At 46.1% G+C, this 20,085-nt stretch overlaps 1 protein-coding gene across 1 annotated transcript in view; it reads left to right on the top strand.

The window, feature by feature from the left end:
* GMPR (guanosine monophosphate reductase) overlaps positions 1 to 19,704 on the top strand; it is a 44,115-nt gene extending 24,411 nt beyond the window's left edge. Inside the window, exons 7-9 of the mRNA XM_009326553.1 lie at positions 3,347 to 3,389; positions 9,931 to 10,090; positions 16,105 to 19,704. Coding sequence (XP_009324828.1) covers positions 3,347 to 3,389; positions 9,931 to 10,090; positions 16,105 to 16,285 — 384 coding nt within the window. The 3' untranslated portion in view covers positions 16,286 to 19,704. The remainder of the gene's footprint in view (positions 1 to 3,346; positions 3,390 to 9,930; positions 10,091 to 16,104) is intronic.
* Positions 19,705 to 20,085: the final 381 nt, after the last annotated feature.

Genomic DNA, 20,085 nt, shown 5'->3' with positions numbered 1-20,085 from the left:
ACTCATGGAATGAGAAAGTGACGGTGATGAGCACAGTACAGGTACTGCAAGAAACACAGCACACTTGAAGACCATTCTGCAGTAGCTCTGCTAGGATGGCAGCACAAACTGGGATTTTAAATGTTTGTATTGCTGAAGTGATCATGTGTAATTTTTGGAGCTGATACGTTGATAAAGAAGGTGACAATTTTTAGGCAAACATGGTAGTCCAAGTGAATGCCTGGTGTTTCTCTAGAGAGTCACTTACACAGAGAAAGGGGAGGTGACATTGCACCAGTTACTTTCCTCATGCTAAATTATCTTTAAGACTCAAAGCTCACCTCAGAAATGACTCTTTCATGACTCACTGAGAGAGGAAACCCTGTCTAAGATACAGGCACTGTTTCTGTCCCGTGCTGTTTGTCTGGGAGCCAGTAGTCTCAATTTTGATTCTCGCTAATCCATTGGCCTTGAGAAAGTGCAGCAGTGAGTTACAGTGGAGGGGCCATTTAGCAGGAGAGCTCCTTCAGAAACGCCCTACTTGAGATAAAGTTTCTGTTTCTTGTAGGTCAGAGAACTACTCTGCCGGGTAGAGAGGCAGTCACGTATTCTAGTAAGCCAGCAATGTGGGGAATGGAAAGCAGCCTTGCATGTGTCTTCTCTCATATGGCAATCATTTGATAGAGATCCCTATTTCACCTTCACCCTGTCTGGGTGATGAGCCACCAGCGTTCCGTGGAAAGGATGACTAAGGGGTTCTTCACCCAGCTACTGCTCTTCCTCCACACAGAACACTTTCCACACAGAAATATGGCCAGCATATATAGTTCAGAATAAAGCACCATATGTATTGTTTTTACTACTGTATATGCCACATATTTTATATATCTTCTATAAATAGCTATCTGTTTACTGATACTGTAGGAAGGGCTGGTTATACAGTTTATTATAAAGGTTGTTTGAAACATATAAATCATAGTTACAAACTTATTATAAGTTGCATATAATATTAAATATTCAACCAGTTCATACTGGTTTTCCGTACTGTATTTTTTTTCCTCAGGCTAAATTTTGTTGTTGTAAAATGGTTTATCTGTCCGGAGAACAAGACTGGGGAAAATAACATTATTTTAGCCACGTTAAAATAATTCTGTTGACTGGAAAGCTGTTTTCCTCTCTCCTTCAGCTTAGCATCCAGTTGTCTCAGAATCATGCCCTCTATAGGCCCCATGGCCACCCTTTCCAGTAGGCTTACTTCAGAATAATGCCAGTTCTCCTGAATTCACAGGGGGATTTGTACAGATACATTTCCCCAGGGCTCTGAGGTAGAGGCTGAGCCCGCAACAAGCTCCATGACTGAAGCCCAGCAGTTCTAAAAGTCATTGAGTCCAGAGGCAGGCCCCTGTTGGGACGAGCTGAACTGCAAGGGGAAGCTTGCCAGACAATGCAGCAGAAGCACAGTCTTATTTTCTAAACAGAGTACTTGATTTTTCACATGGAATGAAGTGGTTTAATGCATATAGCTTTATTATATAGCATCTTCTGGCATAACTGCTTAGTATGTCCCCTTTTTGTTTCCCTTGCTGTGAATCATTAAATTTACCTGCTTATGTGAAGTAAGTGGAGACATCTACAGATAAAGAAGTGCTGTGAATCATCATCGGTTCCTTTTATCTTAAATGGTAACTAACTCATGAGCGTTTGGGAAAGTCTCTTAATCTGCTCAGCATTTTGTAATTTGGTGACATTCAAAGTGATATTTTTTTGAAGCCGATGATTAATGATTACACACTAAGGCCTCCATCCCCATGGTACTTCCGAAAGCATAAAGCCTCCATCACTGCCACTACTGGGTTAATTATAAAAGTCAGACACTGAGCCACCCAACAAGAACAGACTGAAACCCATCTACCAGAGAGCATTCATAGCCAGCCTGTCTCAGTCAGACAGTAAGATTCAGGCAAATTCCTGACACTACTCTTTTTGAAGATTATTAGACCTCTCTTTCTACCTCGACTCTTCCTCCCCTGACACAGGCACACACACTCACACCCTCCTCCAGGCTCTGACAGACTTGTCGGAGGGAGAGAATTGCACAAGCAGAGCCCTTAACAGGAGAAAGAGATTCAGCTGTCAGCCCAGCACTCCTTTCTGGAGCTGACAGCAAGAGTGTCTAGCTCAACAAAAGGCATAATGTGCTAGAGGTTATCAGCAAATGGAATAAAAGCCTTTAAAGTTCTACCAGGCGCTGTTTGCAGTGGGATGCCCTTTGAAAAGCCACTCGCTTTCAGATCCACCTGCTCAGTTTGTGTCTGAATCCTTTTCTGCGCACAGAGAGATTCTAACACTCAGCCCCACTGCCAGCTACCCACGAAAGCCAGCTCTAAAATGGCTGATGGTGGGGATGTCTGGCTGTGCTCAGCCACAGGTCACACACAGGCATGCATTTCTGCCAACAGGGAGGTGAAACAAAATGAAGTAACCACACAGTCTGGGGAGTAGCTTCAAAAGCAGGAAAGCTGTCAGCTGTCCGCAATGGACCCTGATCATCAAAGGAATGGGGAGCCCTCTTGGTACAATGACTGTGTAAAAGGATCTTTCATCTGATGCTCAGACCTTCATGAAACCTAAAGAACCATAGCACATGACGAGCTCTGCTATGTACCATTCCTTTTTTACAGCCCTATCACACATACATAACTTCCCTCCCCTCAACCGAAACCCCCTCATCAGCCACTTCTTTGCTCTGCACTGAAACTGAAACACATACATCTAAAATGCTAAAGATCTCAAAGTGCTGTTGTTTCTTTACCAAACCCATAGCAAACAGTGAGGAGTATGATGAGAGATTCATTTTCGCTTACCAAAGGTTAGATTACCCAATTTGCTTAGAGATTATCAGATAAAAATCCAACATAGCTGATGGTATATTTCCTCACCCCTCCCACTGTGACCTTTTAATGTGTTGTAAACTGCTGAGAAAGTTATTTTAAATGTCTTTGGTGGTTTAAGGTAGGGGTTTGTGGTACCTCTGCATCACACAGCCTTTCATTAAAATGGCAAGGAATGATTCAGATCATCAGAGGAGGTTTTGTTTTCCAGTTTCTGGGATTTAGGAAATTGCAGTCAGGAATTTGCATTGCTGCTGTTACCAGTGGTATTATCAGTAGACTATACGGTAAAGTAAATGAGCCTAAAGAAGGAAAGCAGTAGAAAGGGTAATATGGATGCCAAAAAACTCAGCCAAGATGATGTATACCAGTGGTGCACAGTCAGCTCTTGACACGCTGTTCCTGAGCAGAGGCCATTCTGTTGCGGGTCCCTGAGTGAGCTCACTGCCACTCACTGTCGTCTTTTCTTTATGCAGGATGGAGGATGCAGCTGCCCAGGAGATGTCGCCAAAGCGTTTGGTAAGGACAGTGTGTCATGGCACCCGTTACAGCCTGCATATCTCCAGCACCGTCAGCAGTGATGCAGGAGTCAATTTGACCCTGAATGTGTAATCAGCAATAGGTTACATTCGTCCCTGTGGGTGACTCCAGTGAAATTAATACACCAGACATGAATTTGCTCTTTGGACCAGACAGGCAGTGCAAAACATACAGTGGTCGAAGTCCTATTTAGAAACTATCTGCCAGGTGTGCATGGGATACAGCCACTGGGACAGTAATACAAAGAAAACTGATAAGGGTTTCTTCTGAGTAGGGTTCAAAGATGCCTGTAACATTGCCAGATCTGGCTGACCTGGGCCTTGGATGGACGAAGAGATGGTGGAATGTGTGTTAGACAGAAGAACAAAACAAAAAGGCAGGCCAGATCCGTGGAGATGTTCTTGGGATCAGCTGTCCGCTTGAAGAGATGAGATTTTATTTATACTGTATCCCCCAGGGCTGAGCAGATGTCTAAAACATCTAAGTTAATAATTAACAGATTTTAATCTCATGCCAATAGCTTCAGTGAATTGCACCAGCTCTTGCTGATAGAATAGAGAATTTAATCTGTGAGTATTTTCTGTTGGGCATAAAAGTTACATCGGTGGGAGGGGGTCAAGGTCAGGATTGTCACTTAGCTATAACCTTGTTGCAGCAGCATGTGTGAACCAGGCGCTAAACGCATCCTGGGCTGACAGGACATTTAAAGACACTCCCCCATCCTCCAAAATGCCAAATCCTTTGGAGATGTCACAGTGGGGTAATACCTGGAATATAGTGGGACAGCACAGTCTTTCATTGGGATTTCAAGGCGGTACGATACAAGAGAGAGCACATTATGATACAGCATGTCTGCTTGGCAGGAAGCTTTGCAAGTATGGAAAGCACAGGCAGGCCTAAACTCAGATTACAGACCTGCCAAGAAAAACTCTGGGCCTCCTGGAAAGGTTGAAATCAAAATCTGTCTTCTAAGTTTGCAGACAGCTCCTGTTTTTAGACAGGTCAGATGACAAGGAAGGCTTAATTAGAGAATTTTAAGCACAGCCGTGGAGTGATTGCTACCAGCAAGGAATCTGCTCAGTCACAGGATTTCACCTCACCCTTGTGTTACCCAGTGGCTGACGTGACGTAGGGAATAGATACTTCCATTTGGGTGATTCTGACATAGCTGAACAGCGGCATCCACCCTCTTTGACAACAAGATTGTATTAAAAAAACACCCAACCTCTCCTCAGCCCGGCCCACATGCTGCCTGCAGTGAGGCCTTTGTTCTGCCTGACTTTCTCTGGCTCCACAGCTCACCCGGTTCTTGCTGGTATTGTCGTTGGGAGCTTGTGAACTGAGATTGCAACCTCACTGCATTCCCACCTGCCTGCACAGAAACCTGGCCTGTGGAAAAGGTCTTTCTTCAACAAGAGCATTTCCAGAAGTTAGAACAACAGGAAGCAACTTCGAAGTGTTTAAAATGTTTTCCTTTGTGATGTTTATAGCAAGTCTGAAGGGTCCTTGTAGTCTCTTTGGGCTAACTGAACAGAAACTTACTTGAAACTTGTGAGAAGGCAGATTCTGACCTTGCTGGTTGTCAGGAGGTGCTGGGATTCATAGTGGTATGTGTTTGAAGGCTACCACGTGTTGTCCCTGGGACAGAGGAGCATCAGAAAGCTGAGATTATACAGGCAATAGTTCTACTCTGACAGTAGGGCTGGAACTGATAGACATTACCCTGAGGCAATAAACTTACCATATCTGGTTACGTATAATTGAGGTAGACACACTGTGGACATCTGACTAGCTGGAGCCAGGTGTGCATTTGTCAAAGGTGTGTAGCAAAATAAGCTTCTAGATGATGTTATTACTATCAGTGTTTATTGAATGCTATTGAGGTGATTGGCTATGTGAGCCACATAGAAGATAGCCTGCATGCCCAGCATTTACAAGCCAAAGCCTTGATACTGATACTGAATTGTCTAGCACAGACCTCTGTGCTTGCTGAGAGCCTCTTGTGGGGGAAGAGTTACATAAATATATTGGATAGCAGAGACTGGGTGATAAAACACACAGATGTACAATTTCCCTGGCGATGGAGGCCTGAACAAAGCACGGACAAGAGACCCACAGAGGACTTTTTGTTAAAGTGATTATACTTTCTCTTTTTGGTGGATCATTGTAAAGTCTTAATGAAAGGGATGTTGAGGTGTTCATTACAACTACCTGAAAGGAGGCTGTAGCGAGGTGGGTGTCGGTCTCTTCTCCCAAGTAACAAGCGATAGGATGAGAGGAAATGGCCTCAAGTTGTGCCAGGGGAGGTTTAGATTGGATGTGAGGAAAAATTTCTTTGCTGAAAGAGTGGTTAAACATTGGAACAGGCTGCCCAGGGAAGTGGTTGAGTCACCATCCCTGGAAGTATTTAAAAGACGTGTAGATGCGGCACTTAGGGACATGGTTTAGTGGGCATGGTGGTATTGGGTTGACGGTTGGACTCGATGATCTTGGAGGTCTCTTCCAACCTTAATGATTCTATGATTATAAAGCAGTGACAAAGCAGCCATTTGAATTATTAAAAGTGTGAGGGAGTCCCGGATGTGAAGACTAGCATTGACAAATAGCTAAAAATGTGACTGGAGGAGGCAAGTTCATGGGAACAGGAGGAGTAGAGTGGATTGAGTGCAAGTGAAGAATTGTGAAAGAATTCAAAGAATCATGAAGAAGATGCTGAGAAGCTTTACAAGTGGAAGGTGACACCATTGACTGGTGTCAGGAGTCAGAGGCAGATTAGGCATTTTGACAGAGGGGAAACAAGGTAGAAGCCTATTTGAAAAGGCAAGGAGCAGAGAAGCACTGAAAGTGGGGGACAAAAATGCTGGGAGTGACAGATACTTTGGGAGAGACTGCTGGAATTCTGGAACTGCTGGATGGGAAACTGAAGATGTTGCTGCCATCTGGGTATTGGAGATGATAATGGAAAAGATGTAGGTTGATCAGGAAGAAAAGAGGTGTTTTGATGCAGGAATGAGAGAAAGCATTAAAGAACTTTGTGTTGGGCTCTCAGATGGTTCACATAACTGCACCCTTGGAAAGGCTGATAAGATGAACACATTTCTCAGAATGCCCCAGGGAGGCACTACTGTCTCCTTTTTTAAAGATGAGAAGTCAAAGCTCAGAAATACTAAGTTCAATTGCCTGAGGTCACATATATTTTTGTGACACAGCCAGGAACAGAATGTGCCTTTTGAATCCTATGCCAGCATCTTTAACACAATACTGCTGTTCTTACAGCAGTGGTGAGAAGAGATACAGGAGCAGGGAAGGAAAAGGAAGGAAAAATCATGTGGAAAAGTCAACTGGGGACATATACTGGTTCCAAAATATACCTGACAGATCATACTGGCTTTTTTTTTCCTATTTTCAATAGCTGTGTCTGTATACCTACAGTTGCAAAGGCTCGCTGGCTCAGCTGGAGCACAGGTGAATGTTGATTCCAGGGCCAGCTGTGGTCCAGGCAAACTTAGGCTGCATCTGCCTGGAGGGCTGCCCAGGCTAGAAATCCAGGCTGACTCCAGCTGAATTTGTGCAGAGCCAATATGGTTATCAGTAACTTGTATTATCAGGCATACAAAAGACATCTGAGGGACTCCATACAGATCCAGCAGAACTGTGTGAGTGCTGTAAGATTGAGGTGGCGTCAGCACACATATTCTGTAATGGCTGAAAAGAGAAGGCACTGTGATATGTGAATGAGCAAAATCAGCCCAGATACAGCGTAGGCCTCAAGGGGGAAGTCAGTGCATTGAAGAGGCATTGTGTAGAAACAGGACGAGTTTAGCAAACTCTAGGCGAGCTACTGGGATGCTTGTATGCAACGTACCCCATCACATCCTGTATTATCTAGGGAGTTGTTGCCAGGTGTTGCCAGTCCCCCACAACCTAAAATGGCTCACTGTCTATCTTTCTTTACTTGAAAATGAAAGACTGCAGCTGGGTGTTGCAAACATCACCAATGCTTCTGGTCATACAAAACCCCATGCATAAGTAAAGAAAGACCATGCTAAAATCTACAGCCTCCTGGTTGGATATTATCTGGTAGAAAAGTAGTGGAACAGACTTGAAAATTTCAGACATCTTCGCAACACTGAAGCTGGGTGGAAAGTTCTGGAGAGCACTGGAAAAGTATCTTTAATATGGGCTTGTCATTCCTGGAACTGTAGGGCAGTAAGCATGTGTCATTCCAATGTTTAGACGTGCTGCGTCTGCTGTAACATAGCTCCTCTCTTCTGGAAGAGCTTGATGAATTATGTTGTAGTTTGCAAAAGTTACTCAAGTTGGATGATTTTCAATCCTGTAATTCAAACGTATTTGCTTTCCTCCCAAAATACGCAGTCAAAAGAAAAATAATAAAAGATACTTAAGTGCACAGGAACCAAAATTCTGTGGTTCTGAAGCGTAGATTTCATGTGACTGTTTTGCATTAATAATTTGGAGGCTGTGAGACCCACAACCAGAGACAGGACTAGAACTGGAGATCAGGGGATAGTATTGACAAGGCAAAGAGTCCAGAGTGTCCTTTGGCAGGCCTTTGACTTGTTTAAATGCCCCCTTTGAAACCTTGATCCCAAATCCGTCCCTCCTTCCTCATGTTGTTTTCTTCCACCCATGAAGAAGACATCAACTAGATTTCCCAGAGTACTTATTTTTTGCAAAGGTGAAGGAAGATTGTGCCAGGTAACAACAGGACCTCCCCACCAGTAATTGAGAATGTCTTAAAGGATGAGCATTCCCTTCGGTTTTGGCAGGTTAATAGTAGTATCAGACATGAGTCAAACAGGCTTTAAAACTCAGCCATCCGAAACAAGAGAGCTCAGGAAAAACCTGCCAGGTAGCTGGCATGATAGGACACCTGAATGGGTGCCTGGCTATAAATATTGCTTGTGATGTGCTCAACAGTTTTGCACAAGCCTCATTTTTAATATCCCTTTACCATGGACATACTGTTCCTTTCAAACAACAACCAGGCAAAGGGAGGTGAGGTCAGCAGAGCAGCTGGGTGCTCTGCTCCCCAGCATTGCTGCTAGATCTGCTCTTTGGCAAAGGAGTGGAGGGAAGGAACTGGTGTTTATAAATCAGTGCACACTCCGCAGTTGTCATGTATTCCGAGATCAAAATATTCCCAAATTCAGGTTTGTCTACAGAGCTTTTAAAGAGATGGCAGAAGCTGCGCAGATTTTATAATGATTTCACTTACTCTTCAGATTTCAAGGTCCAGTGCTATTGTTTGGATAGCGACAGAGATCAGAGCAAATCCTAATGCCAGACTTACCTAGCCTGGGATCTCCCCAGGACACGTTGATAACAGGGTGGGGTTAGTTCAGGCTCATCTACTTTCTATGAAGTGAGGTTTATCGCCCTGTTCTTTTGCCAGTTCTGGGAAGAAGCTGGGTAGAGGGGAGGCCTGTTCTGACACACATACATTGAAGAAGCAGAGAGTCTGAACAGGAAAATGCTTTGTTTCAGGGATGGGTCACCACAGGCTCATAAAAGAGTAAAAGCCAAACTTTTCCAAGCAAGACTAGATATGCCAAAATATCACAGGAAGAGCTGCTGGTGGAATAGTTCCAACCCAGCTGGAAATACTGGAAAACACAGTAGAAAATCAAGTGTGATTCCAAAAACCTTCTTCCTGATCTTACTCCCAGTGGAACTGATTTCATGATTTGCAAAGCCAGGGGAGATGGACAGACTGAACAGGCATGATTGAGTATTCAGTGTTGTTATTCAGTATCTGGAACATATTTACGAGTTGTAGCTATGGGTTAGACCTCCTTTGTGGTGCACACTGAGAACCACAGAAACCAGGGGTGGTGGTCCTTGGTCCAGAGTTTTTAAACAACAGGAACCAAGTGCAGACCCATCCAGATCTCTTTGACAAAGGATCACCCAGACCTACACTGAACACATATGGCTGATGGACTTGAAAAATCCATCATTTTGTTAAAAAATCTGCTTGTTTTATGACAGTGTTGGGAGGAGTACATTACATTCATGAGTATGCCTTCCTTCAGGGTACATTCCCACTCACAGCTTGTAGCCTAGAAAGGTCTTGAAGTAGGAGCTGTCCTCTTCTCTGTACAGCAGTGAGCTCAACAGGTCCCAGCCCTGTGATGAGGGCTTCTGAGTACTGCAGTCACAACAGTAGTTAATAAGGAACTGTGCTCAGATACTATTATGAAGTAAAGGGTTAAAACTGAATTTGAAAATAGCGTGGGGTGGAGTAGAATAATCTGTATTTTGTCATCACAACAGAAAAGGATTCTTTCAATTTAAAACACTAGAGAAATACAATTCAACCTGTCAGTTCTTCAGTAAAGCATTTCTTCCAAGTTTGCTACATCTATTACAGGAGGGGACTATCTGTACCAAACTCTTTAGGGCTGGCTATTGTTTTTGGAGGCCACTGTGTTCTTGCTTTGTCTTTCAGCCTCTTCTCCCTTCCCTGCTTTATTATGTGTCACTTTGCTGATCACAGGAGCTGGTGCTGATTTTGTCATGCTGGGAGGAATGTTTGCAGGCCATGACCAGTGTGCTGGAGAGATTATGGAAAAGAATGGCAAGAAAGTGAAACTCTTCTATGGAATGAGCTCTGATACAGCCATGAAGAAGCATGCAGGAGGAGTTGCTGAATACAGGTATGAATTCCGCACAGGAGCAATTGCAGTGAGCCAGCCATCCAGTAACTTCTGGAGCAGAATTGTGCAAAAGGCATCTGTTGGAAACAGGCCCATGCCTCTATTCCTGTTAAGGAAGCTGTTACCAGCAATTACGGCAGCAGATCTGAGGGAGGGATGACACCAAGGGGGAGAAGGAGCTGGGGGTGACTAGCTGAGAGCAACCGTGTTCACTCGATTGCAGCCAGTGCAGTGTGCTGTCACTGCAGCACTAGCTGCGTGGTCTGGGAAGTCATTAGGCACTGTTCTGCTTTTTTTTGTGCCACTCGTAGGTAACATAGAAGGAGTCCTCTGTCTACTGCTAGCTAAACAGCTAAACAGCTCCAAACATTAAATCTGTAAGCCTCAGCTGTTAACTGTGAAGGAGCTCATTCTCATCTTGTTCATGCTGCAGCCACGACTCAGAGCTGGCTATCCATACCAACCTTGGTCTTGGTCTTGCTTGGCCTCTCCCAGCATGATGACTGTCACTGTGGTTTAAAAATAGCAACTGTTTAGTTATCCAGCACTGTATATGTGTTGGGCATTGAAGGGACGACTGGAAACAGGGCAAGGCTTTGCTTTGAATGACTCTTGTAGGAAAAGTTACAGGAAGTTTAGTCACTTACTAGTTTAGCTTATGGCAAACTTGAACCAAAAGGGTTCTAACTCAGCATTTTAAATGCTGTATACCCCAAACGGATCAAGTCAGCGGGGCTTCTTTATATGCATTGAAAAAGCCCAGCTGTAAGTCTGTATCAGTGACCCCAATAAGCTGTTTTGTCTTTAAAAGAGCCTGAGCACTCACAATGTTTTATTCAAGCAGTGGGGAGCTCAGTGTGCTCAGTCCCCTGCAGAATCAGACTACTTGTCACTTAACTTCATCTGCTCAAAATTACATGTTTTGGCTAGAGAACCTGAGCCTCCAGCAAACAGTTAAATTAAAATTGACAGGTAAGGTGAGATGGCTGTAGCAGGGAATAAAGTAATGAGAGTAATTGTTTTTCTAATGAATATGTCAAGTTGATCCCATTTAATTTTGTATGAAATCTGTGTACCCGGTTTCATTACTTTTATGTCATTTATGTATTGGTTTATTTTTACATTTTTATCTCCTTCCACGAGGCACATGGATCAGGCAATTATTAAGTTTCTTTTATGGGAGAAAAGAAATAAGGCAAGCAGGAACAGAGACCCCCGTATTGTTCAGTTAGAGCCAATTTGCTTTTGTTAACCCTTTTGAGATTTCACAGGTTCTGTGTGAATGCCGTAGTTCTACTGTGGTCGCTCAGCAATTCACAGCTGCTACTAAGCTGGGTTTTGGCACTTTATACTAACTGTAGAGTGGAATTTGGGACACAGAGACAGAATAGCACCAGCAGCTGGCTGCTACTTACTGTCTTCTTCTGTATCCCAGATGATAGCCTGAAAGACCTGCCCCCAATTCCTGCCATTTCTTAAATGCTCCACTCGTAAGGTTGCCTCTTGCCGGGGCAGCCTGACCCCTTTATCCCAACCCACATTTTGCTGGGCTGACAGAGCACCATCACATGTGTTTCACCCCATCCACCCTGCCAGGATTCCCACCCACCATGCGCATCCCTTCATGCCAGTAGCAGGCTTGAGCTGGCCGGGCGTTATGGGGCGCACTGTAGATTGGACCCTGTGCAAGAAGTCTAAAGCAAATAGTTCTCCCTTTCTATTCACCATTCCAGGGCTAGTGAGAGACGTATAGAGTCTCTGCTGAGAGCACCTGAGCACACCTTTCCCAGCTGTTGGGAGTCCCAGTTGCTCCATCTTCACCTTTCTTTTCTGAGAAAGCGTTAGTTTCGGGTCGTAACTCCGGGAGAGATGTCAGAGCTGCAAATGCCTCAAGTTCCTGCTTACTGCTGACTTGCTTATGCAGCTCTCTGCCAAGTGTGCCAGCTTTTGTGACACCCCTTGTAATCCATGCATGGCCTCTGCGCAGGCATTTGTTGCTTGCAAAACAGTCTTAACTTGGGGATTTTTTACTTCGTTTCATTTATTGCCAACTAACACAAACTTCTAATCACTGTTGGGTAATTAAACAAACATGTAAGTAAACACCTTTCCTCCCCCTTTTCCAGACTCCACTTAAGCCAGACACCTCTCCTCGCCCCGCCATGTCTCAACTCCCCTTACTTTCACCACAGGTCACACTCAGTCTGTCCCAACTCCTTCAGTGAGGAAAGGGGTGGCACAGGATGTTGTGGTCATGTGTGTAATGGTTTCTGTCTGCCACTCCTCCTTCTTACTGTGCCTGCTCTGTCATGGGTCATCCACAGGCCACAGTCCCTTTGCGGCTGTCTCTGCTCTGGCATGGTCACCCAGGGACTACAGTCCCTTTGGGAGTGCACACCTTTGGCATGGAGCACCTCCTTTCAAGAGTGCTTCTCCAGCTGCATGTCTCCTCAGGCGTGTCCAGGTGTGTCTCCTCTTCCAGTGGCTGCTGCTGTTTCTTAAATACACTTGAGCAGAGGTGTCATGTGCTCCCCTGACTGGCTGAAGGTTTGGTGGCTCACACCATTTTCAGAGCCAGGTGGAACCATCTCTGTGACTGGCATGAAGCAGATCGTGGCCTTCTCTCACACAGGTCACACCGGCAGCCCTTGCTACCCAAACTCTACCATATATGCCCAACACAGCACCCCTGTGTGTAACAACTGGGTGCTCGTGTGAATTAACTGGGTGCTCATGCATTAACAAATTGGGCGCTCATGCATGTACTAATAGGGTGCTTGGACATAAATTATTTGGGCATGCATGCATGAACTAATTGGATGTTTATGCAAAAATTAATTGGGCATTCATGCATAAATTAATTGGACACTCATGCATTACTTTGTTCAGCTCATGCATGAACTGATTTGGTGCTCACACAAGAATGCAGCAAGCCCAGCAATTTATGGCCTGTATGGCACTCCTCACCTCTGCAAGGCACATAGCGAAGAACTCTTTGAATATTAATCCATTATGAACTCTTTCAACATCATCACAATCTTAATGTACATCAGTTATGAACTCCACTCTTCCTCCCTTTGGGCCACACAGTAGGGATTAATACTGTAACAGTACACTTACTAAAATGTCACTCCTCCATCCCGAGCACCACATTAAAGGTGGTGCTTTACCACCTTTAACCAACATCACAGTTTGGTTATATACCATTACAGATTATATTACCATTCAGATTACAATCTGAATACTTGCTACAAAGTTTAGGACTTGTCCCTTCAAAACAAACAGCCAAGAACATAACAGCAGTTCAAGTTACTTGCTGTGCTTTAGCATAGAAGCATATGATTAAGACCGTACACACAAAAATTAACAGCACTGTTGAAGGTACCAATAGGGTCATGAGTTCAGTAGCTGTAGGGTTTCATTTACATCCAAAATGGGGGGCCTGAACAGTGTTCACATGCAGCAGCATGGGCATTTCCCCATTTGAGGAGTAAGATGACACACCAAACAGCTTCGGTCCCTTGGGGCTTGCTCCACAGCCGTAACAACATTAAGTAAGCTCTCACCTTTTTGCTGTGCTTGCAGTTGCTTAACTCACAGCTCTAGATTTCTGTCCCACTTCCATCCTATGCTCCTCCTTTTCTCCGGAACATCCGTTATTCCCAGCACGTAGGGTGGGAGCATGGAGAATTTTCAGCCCTTTTTGACACTTTTTTCCAAGAATGAACATAAAACTGGACTCTCGGCATTTTCAGTGGAGCTAATCTCACACCTCTCTTCCAGCATGCTTCCCCCAGTACGGTATCTGTAGCCATACAGATGTATGTGGTATGTACATCTGTACCACTTGATCAACAGGACATCCCACCAGCTTATCAGCTGATACTAGAGGAGCAGTAGCAACTGTCTAGCTGTCAGAGCTTTGGGGCTGTGACGTTAGGCGTTCACCACTTCTGTAGGTTTTGGTCTCCAAAGCCAAAAGTGGCATCCCACAAGCTCCAGCTTCCTAACGCCACCATAGCCACTGCAGGGGCACCTCCCAGGGGCAGCGGCTGTAAGTGTTCCACATTTCTGTAATTCTGCTCTGAGAAAAGGACCACCAAGTGTTTGCGCTCTCGGGAGCGATGTTCCCATCTCTGCAGGTCTGTGGAACCACTGTAACTGGGGCTGCCTTTGTTTGCAATCAGCTCTCTGCTATCAAAACCCTGCAATTTACGCCCCGCATGATGCTCAAGCATGAATTAACAGGGCACTCATGTTTGAACTGATGGGGCATTCATGCATAAATTAATTGGACTCTCATGTGTGAACTGAACGGGCAGTCATGCATGAATGCAGTAAACCCTGCATTTCTTGCCCAATACTGCATGCAAAGCTCTTCAGATGGCAGGATCTGGTAGGTAAAATTCGCACTGGTTTCCCCAAATCTCAGACATGCGTTGTCTCTCACAATCTTGTGGGAAGCTCCCCAGAGGCCAAGCTGAACCTCCCGACTTTGACTGGAGGAGGTGGGCATGGCTGAAAACCGAGCTGCAGAATGGTAGCATGACTGCTTTTGTGTCATTTTGTGGGCCAGGCCTTCCCTTCCTGCTCGTGCTGGAGCTGAAAATAAAAGCCTGTGAACTCCCAGCAGCAGAGGCCCTACAACACCCCACTGAGCCCCGTGCAGTCTGCTGGATGGTGGTGGTACATACATTTTCCATTGGCCGCTTATTACAGTGTTTATTTAAGAGTTTCAAGAAAGAGTCAATTACTCATCAGACGTAGGGAGATTAATCATGGTTCCTTATTCATATGGCATATTAACACTTCTCCTTTATTGTCTCCCTAGGGCTTTGACCACACATTTAAACTAACAGAATGAAATATAGCCAGGCTCACACTGAAGTACCTCCACATAGCCGCTGTTGCTGCTGTTAATGATTTGCAAATGGAGCCTCCAAACAGGCATGCCCTTTATTTCTTGCACTATCCCCTAGACAACTCATTTAAGGGAGATGTAAATAAAGCCACATTTACAACAATGACAGATCCCTGCCGCGATTTCTGCCTCCATTTTGTAGGGGAGAAGGAGAGCAATCCCCACTGCCCTCTGCATTTCTCTTAGACCCCCCCCCTTCCCAAGGCCACCTCTGCAAAGGATCTAGCGTGGCATTCAGAACAAGCTTGCTCTAAAGCCTGGTGAGATCAGCTGGTGATTGGGGAACTCCACTGCAGGAGGAATTGCTGAGCATGAGGCTGGAGAAAGCTGAAGGGGAAGGAGTATAAGTTACTTGCCTGGATTCTTCCATCATGTAACTCTTCAGATGTGCTTTTGGGAACAGTGCAGCCTGTGCTGGCATGCGCCTGTACTTGACAGTATTCACAGCACTGCTCTTTTTTTCTGGCTTTTTTCCCTGGCTCTGACTGTGCTAGCTCACCTTTTAGCTTCAGGGGACAGCTCTGCAGCAGGTTTCCGTTACGGGTTTCCCACTCCATCTCTGTGGGCTCTGGAGAATCAGACTGGTAGGAGATAGCCAGAGCATTTCCATCTGCATCTGGTCAGTGACATGGGACAGAGCCAGGGGCTGTGAAGCCTCCGTAGAGCTGTGCTGAGTGGTGGCTGCTGAGAACCAGCTCCAACATTTCTGTAAAAGTTGCCTGAGCCTGGCCGTTCCTTATTGTTTAAAGCTTGCAACTCTCAAGGTCAAATTTACCTTTCAATAAACCTGGAAGCTTCACTTGCTTGTAGGCAGCTGGTGGAGGGGAGGAAGGGGCAGATCTGTAAATACACTCATGGGTTATTGGGGCATCTACAAGACTTGTCTGCTTCTAGTTCCCAGTATTGGTGGTGACTGGAGTTGAGGCATTTCAGTGCTTGAGAGCACCAAGCAGCAACAGGCAAGGAAGCCATAAAGCTGAGGGGAACGTTTGTAAACTGCAGCATGCAGAGTATTAAGCTCCACATTGCTCCAGTAAACACACTATTATGTTTTGCATCTAGACATAAATGCAGTAACCGATCTCTCCTCCAGGGCTTCGGAGGGCCGAACTGTGGAGGTACCGTACAGAGGGGATGTGGAACTCACCATCCTGGACATCCTCGGGGGGCTGCGCTCCACCTGCACCTACGTGGGAGCTGCCAAACTCAAGGAACTGAGCAGGAGAACAACATTTATCCGGGTCACCCAGCAGCATAGCCAGGTCTTCTCTTAGCACAGGACTGGGGGGCTGGGGAGAGAGGGGTGGGGGAGAGGAGCAGGAAGGGCTGCTGTTCTGTTTTGCTTCCTCCTCCATGTTGTGTTAGTGGCAAACTCTCCTCTCTCTCAGAATGGCAGTGTCATAGCCATTGGAGGGGCTATGGCTGGGATTTGGAAGGGGAAGGTCGTGCTGTTAACACAGTGCCATTGGTTCAAAATGCAATAGCCTCATCTTTTATTGTTGTGCCTTTTTTTTTTTTTTAATCAACATTTCTTCACCTGTTTTTTTCCCCCCCTCTGATAAATAGCTGCTGAAACCTCAATTAACAAGGAATTGGCTTGTACAGACATGGCTGTTAGGCCTGCACACATGCACACATTCCCTTTTTTAAGACTGACCTGTCAGCTACCACTGCTTCTGGCAGTGCACCCTCCAGAAATTGCAGGCTGGGAGAGAAAAAGATGCAAGGAATTGCGTGGAGAAATCAAAAATCAAATTCTCTTAATCTTTGTTCTGGCAAAAGAATGGATGTTTGTGGCACAGCTGCCAGCCTGCAGAATGTCAGAGGTGGATGAGGCCCGGTTACTGGTGACTTCTTACTGTGATGATAAAAATGCCAGATCTCTTTCAGCTCCCAGAGCTGGTACTGCCGTTCTTACTTCAATCTCCCTATTCAATGGACTTACCTCTCCAGAGGAGCTGGCACTGAATGTTGCAAACCCGTGCTGTCCCCCCTGCCCGCATCTGTGGAGATCATTCAGGAGAAAATGTCTCAGAGCTTGCCTGCTTTTTTGTGCATGCAGTTATTGAGTTACCTGGGTTCCTGCTTTTACCTGCTCTCTGCGACCAGATTTTTAAGACACTGAAATTCAGCAACGGTAACCCCACCAAGGGGAGGTTTCTCTGCAGCCCTCCCTGTTCCCTTGCCTGCTCATATCCGTTTAGCAAAGACATAGAAATGCTGTGACGTGCGTTGTCTGTGGCCAGGTGAATGAGGCCGGAGGGATCAAATTCACTTTTGGTTGTTTGGTACCGCTCCTCTGCAGTCCTTGACACCGTGAAAAGCAAATGAGAGCTTTCGGCAGAGTAGCCTGATTGCAAGACACTGGTAGGCTGAGATGGAGTTAAAGCATTTGCTCTGAAGGCAGTAATGAATGTTTAAGACTCTGGGTAACACTTTAATAAAGTGTAACGGCCCGCTAATTAATTGATAAATCACAACGAAATTTCTTTGGAAATACACATTCCGTCCACATGGATACCACAGTAGCTCGTTATGATAAATGATGTAAAAGTGAGCACCAATGAATTAATAATGCTTGGCCACTTACTTTAAAGAGCTGCTGAGATTGTAATACAGCTGATGTTACATCAGTACTTCAGAGTCTTACTTTCCCCTCCTGTAGATATCTGTAGAGAGAGGCAGGCTTCCTTTGAAAAGCGAAAGAGTGATCTGTGGCGAAGAGGAGTGGCAAAGAGAAGCTCTAGAATTAAGCTCATATGCTGGACCGCTCGGAAAGCCGTGCACAAGGATTGGTGCAATTGACCGTGCCGAGGAGCAAATCCAGGCCACAGGCTGATCCCTGGTGATTTTGAAGTGTGTTGTGCACGTTAGAAAAATCACAGAGTATCTTCCAAATAGCCTGGTATTCTAAATGTCTTCCATTTATCATGTAGGACATAATTCTTAATTGTGGTATGACCCCTTCCTCTGCTTTGGAGGTGTATTAGGGCCTTAATGTGAGCACAGGTTATGCTTGCGCTGGCTTTGAGGACCATTTGTCCTGACCACGTATCATAAAGGGACCTGAACACAGACGAGAAGCAGGCCCTGTGAATAAAGGATCTGAGCTCTAATCCCTCCAGCCTGAGAGCATCATGTTAAGAAGATGCCAGGCTTCTTTATCACAAATCCTACCGCAGGCCAAATACTGCTCTTGCCGGCACCGAGCCCAGGGTATTAGTAATACAGACAGTATTACTACTCTGCATCAGCATGGCTGTAGGAGGTCACCGTTCCTTTATTTACGTGGTGTGAAGGGCAGGGGTGCAAAGGCGCATGGACACCTCCGTGAGGGAGCAGGGTTAGACCGCCATGTTGCAGGCCTGACCACAGGCGCGTCTCCACACTCGTGCCTTCGTACGTGGGAAGTGCAGCAGTCTGCTGGTCTCACGCCTACTCTCGCTAGCGCTTTTCTACTTTCTTTAGCTACATTTCTAAATGGAATTTAAGAAATACATATACATGTATTAAAAATATATATATTTGTAAACATTTTTTTAAAAAGATCATACGCACACTGTACAGAGCAGCTTCATGGCATGTCTTTGGAACAGTTTCTTTTCCCAAGGGCAGGCGCTGGGGACAAGGGGGGGGCTGCCTCTCCACGGGTGTGGCAAGCATGGAGCCTCCTCCCCGAGCAGGCTGCACCCTTCCACACCCAGCCTGGTCTGGGGCCACTCTTAACACCCGCTTTCCTTCCCCTTTCACACGTACCCCTGACTGACCGGTGACTAACGGGAAAGGATGGGGATAGGCTGATTTTAAGTCGTCCCCCGAATTCTCCAGGCTGTGAATGACATCGACGCTAAGAATAGTTACTGATAAAGCTTTGACTTAGGGTATTTGGTTTTCTAAATAGCAGCTCTTACCATCATTTTGATAAGCAGCATGTTTTCTCCTTCTCTCTCTGAAGTGAGCGGGAGAGAGAAATCGGCTGCAGAAAGGCTGAACTGGTGGCACGTCTGCATCTCACCCAACATTACACGCGGGTTTTGTTCAGGGATAACCCTCAACTATGTCAGCGCTCACCACCTACACTGTACGTGTCCAGCTCTCAGACAGGCTGGAAAATGGAAAAAAGATGAGCTCGAGCCCCTCCTTGAAGACCCAGTCCTGTGCTGTAGTAGTTGCCCTTATCTTCACTTAGCCCCAGGTCCTGTGCCCTGCTCTGGCCCGCTGCCACTGTCGCAAGGAACTGGGGGCGGAGGGGGAGCCGAGGGCGCGCTGTGCCTGGCAGGATGGTCCAAGCAGAGACCACAACTACTGATAAATGCCACGTGCCATTTGTGGATCTACCTCACCTGCACATTCAACCGGGTTCTCTGTTATTGGTGTCCTTCTGTGGGAAGTGTCATTCATAAGCGCTTAGTGTTGGGTGACTGTGCATAACCTGGTCTTCTTTAACCCTACCACCCCAACCCCATCCTGTCTAGAGGAACACTGTGAATGGGATAACCTGCGCTGTAGGCCAAGGTCATAGGTTCATAGGTCATAGGCCAAGGTTCCCCCAGCCAGGCAACTGTAGGGCACCTAAGAGCAATGTTGAGGTTCGGCCCACTGGTTCTGCAGTGATTTAGTTTAACCCACCAAAGACCTACAAGCAGGGATGCTGAAAAGGGCAACGTTACATCATTAAAGCAATCCCTGCTGAGCGTGTCCGTCTCTGGCTTCTTGAAACGTAAGGACACGTAGAACACCCCCGCTGCCCCCCGTCTCATTTTGGAGTCGCCTTGCTGCAGCATGTTTCGCAGGGTGGGCTGGCTGGCCCTCCTACCCACGCAGCCTGGCTTACCCGAACTCTCCCCGGGGAGGAAGGTCTTGGCACAGCAGCAGCCTCGCTCACGCCTGAGTGACTACGTGGTGGCTGGGGGGAGTGCACGTGCAGACCCCTCGTAGGCGGGAGGCCGTCCTTGTTAGAGGAGTGGGTCTTGAGCCAGCATCCTGCCAGACGCAAAACAAGCCACGCAGGTCTCCTTTCTCTGAAAGAAACAAGTGCGCGCACCCAGCGGGTGCACGCCTCCCCCCGGGCCCC

The sequence above is a fragment of the Pygoscelis adeliae genome, unplaced genomic scaffold (genome assembly GCF_000699105.1).
Source record: "Pygoscelis adeliae isolate BGI_AS28 unplaced genomic scaffold, ASM69910v1 Scaffold186, whole genome shotgun sequence".
NCBI classification, from domain to species: Eukaryota; Metazoa; Chordata; class Aves; order Sphenisciformes; family Spheniscidae; genus Pygoscelis; species Pygoscelis adeliae.
This window is presented reverse-complemented; position numbering and strand designations above follow the sequence as displayed.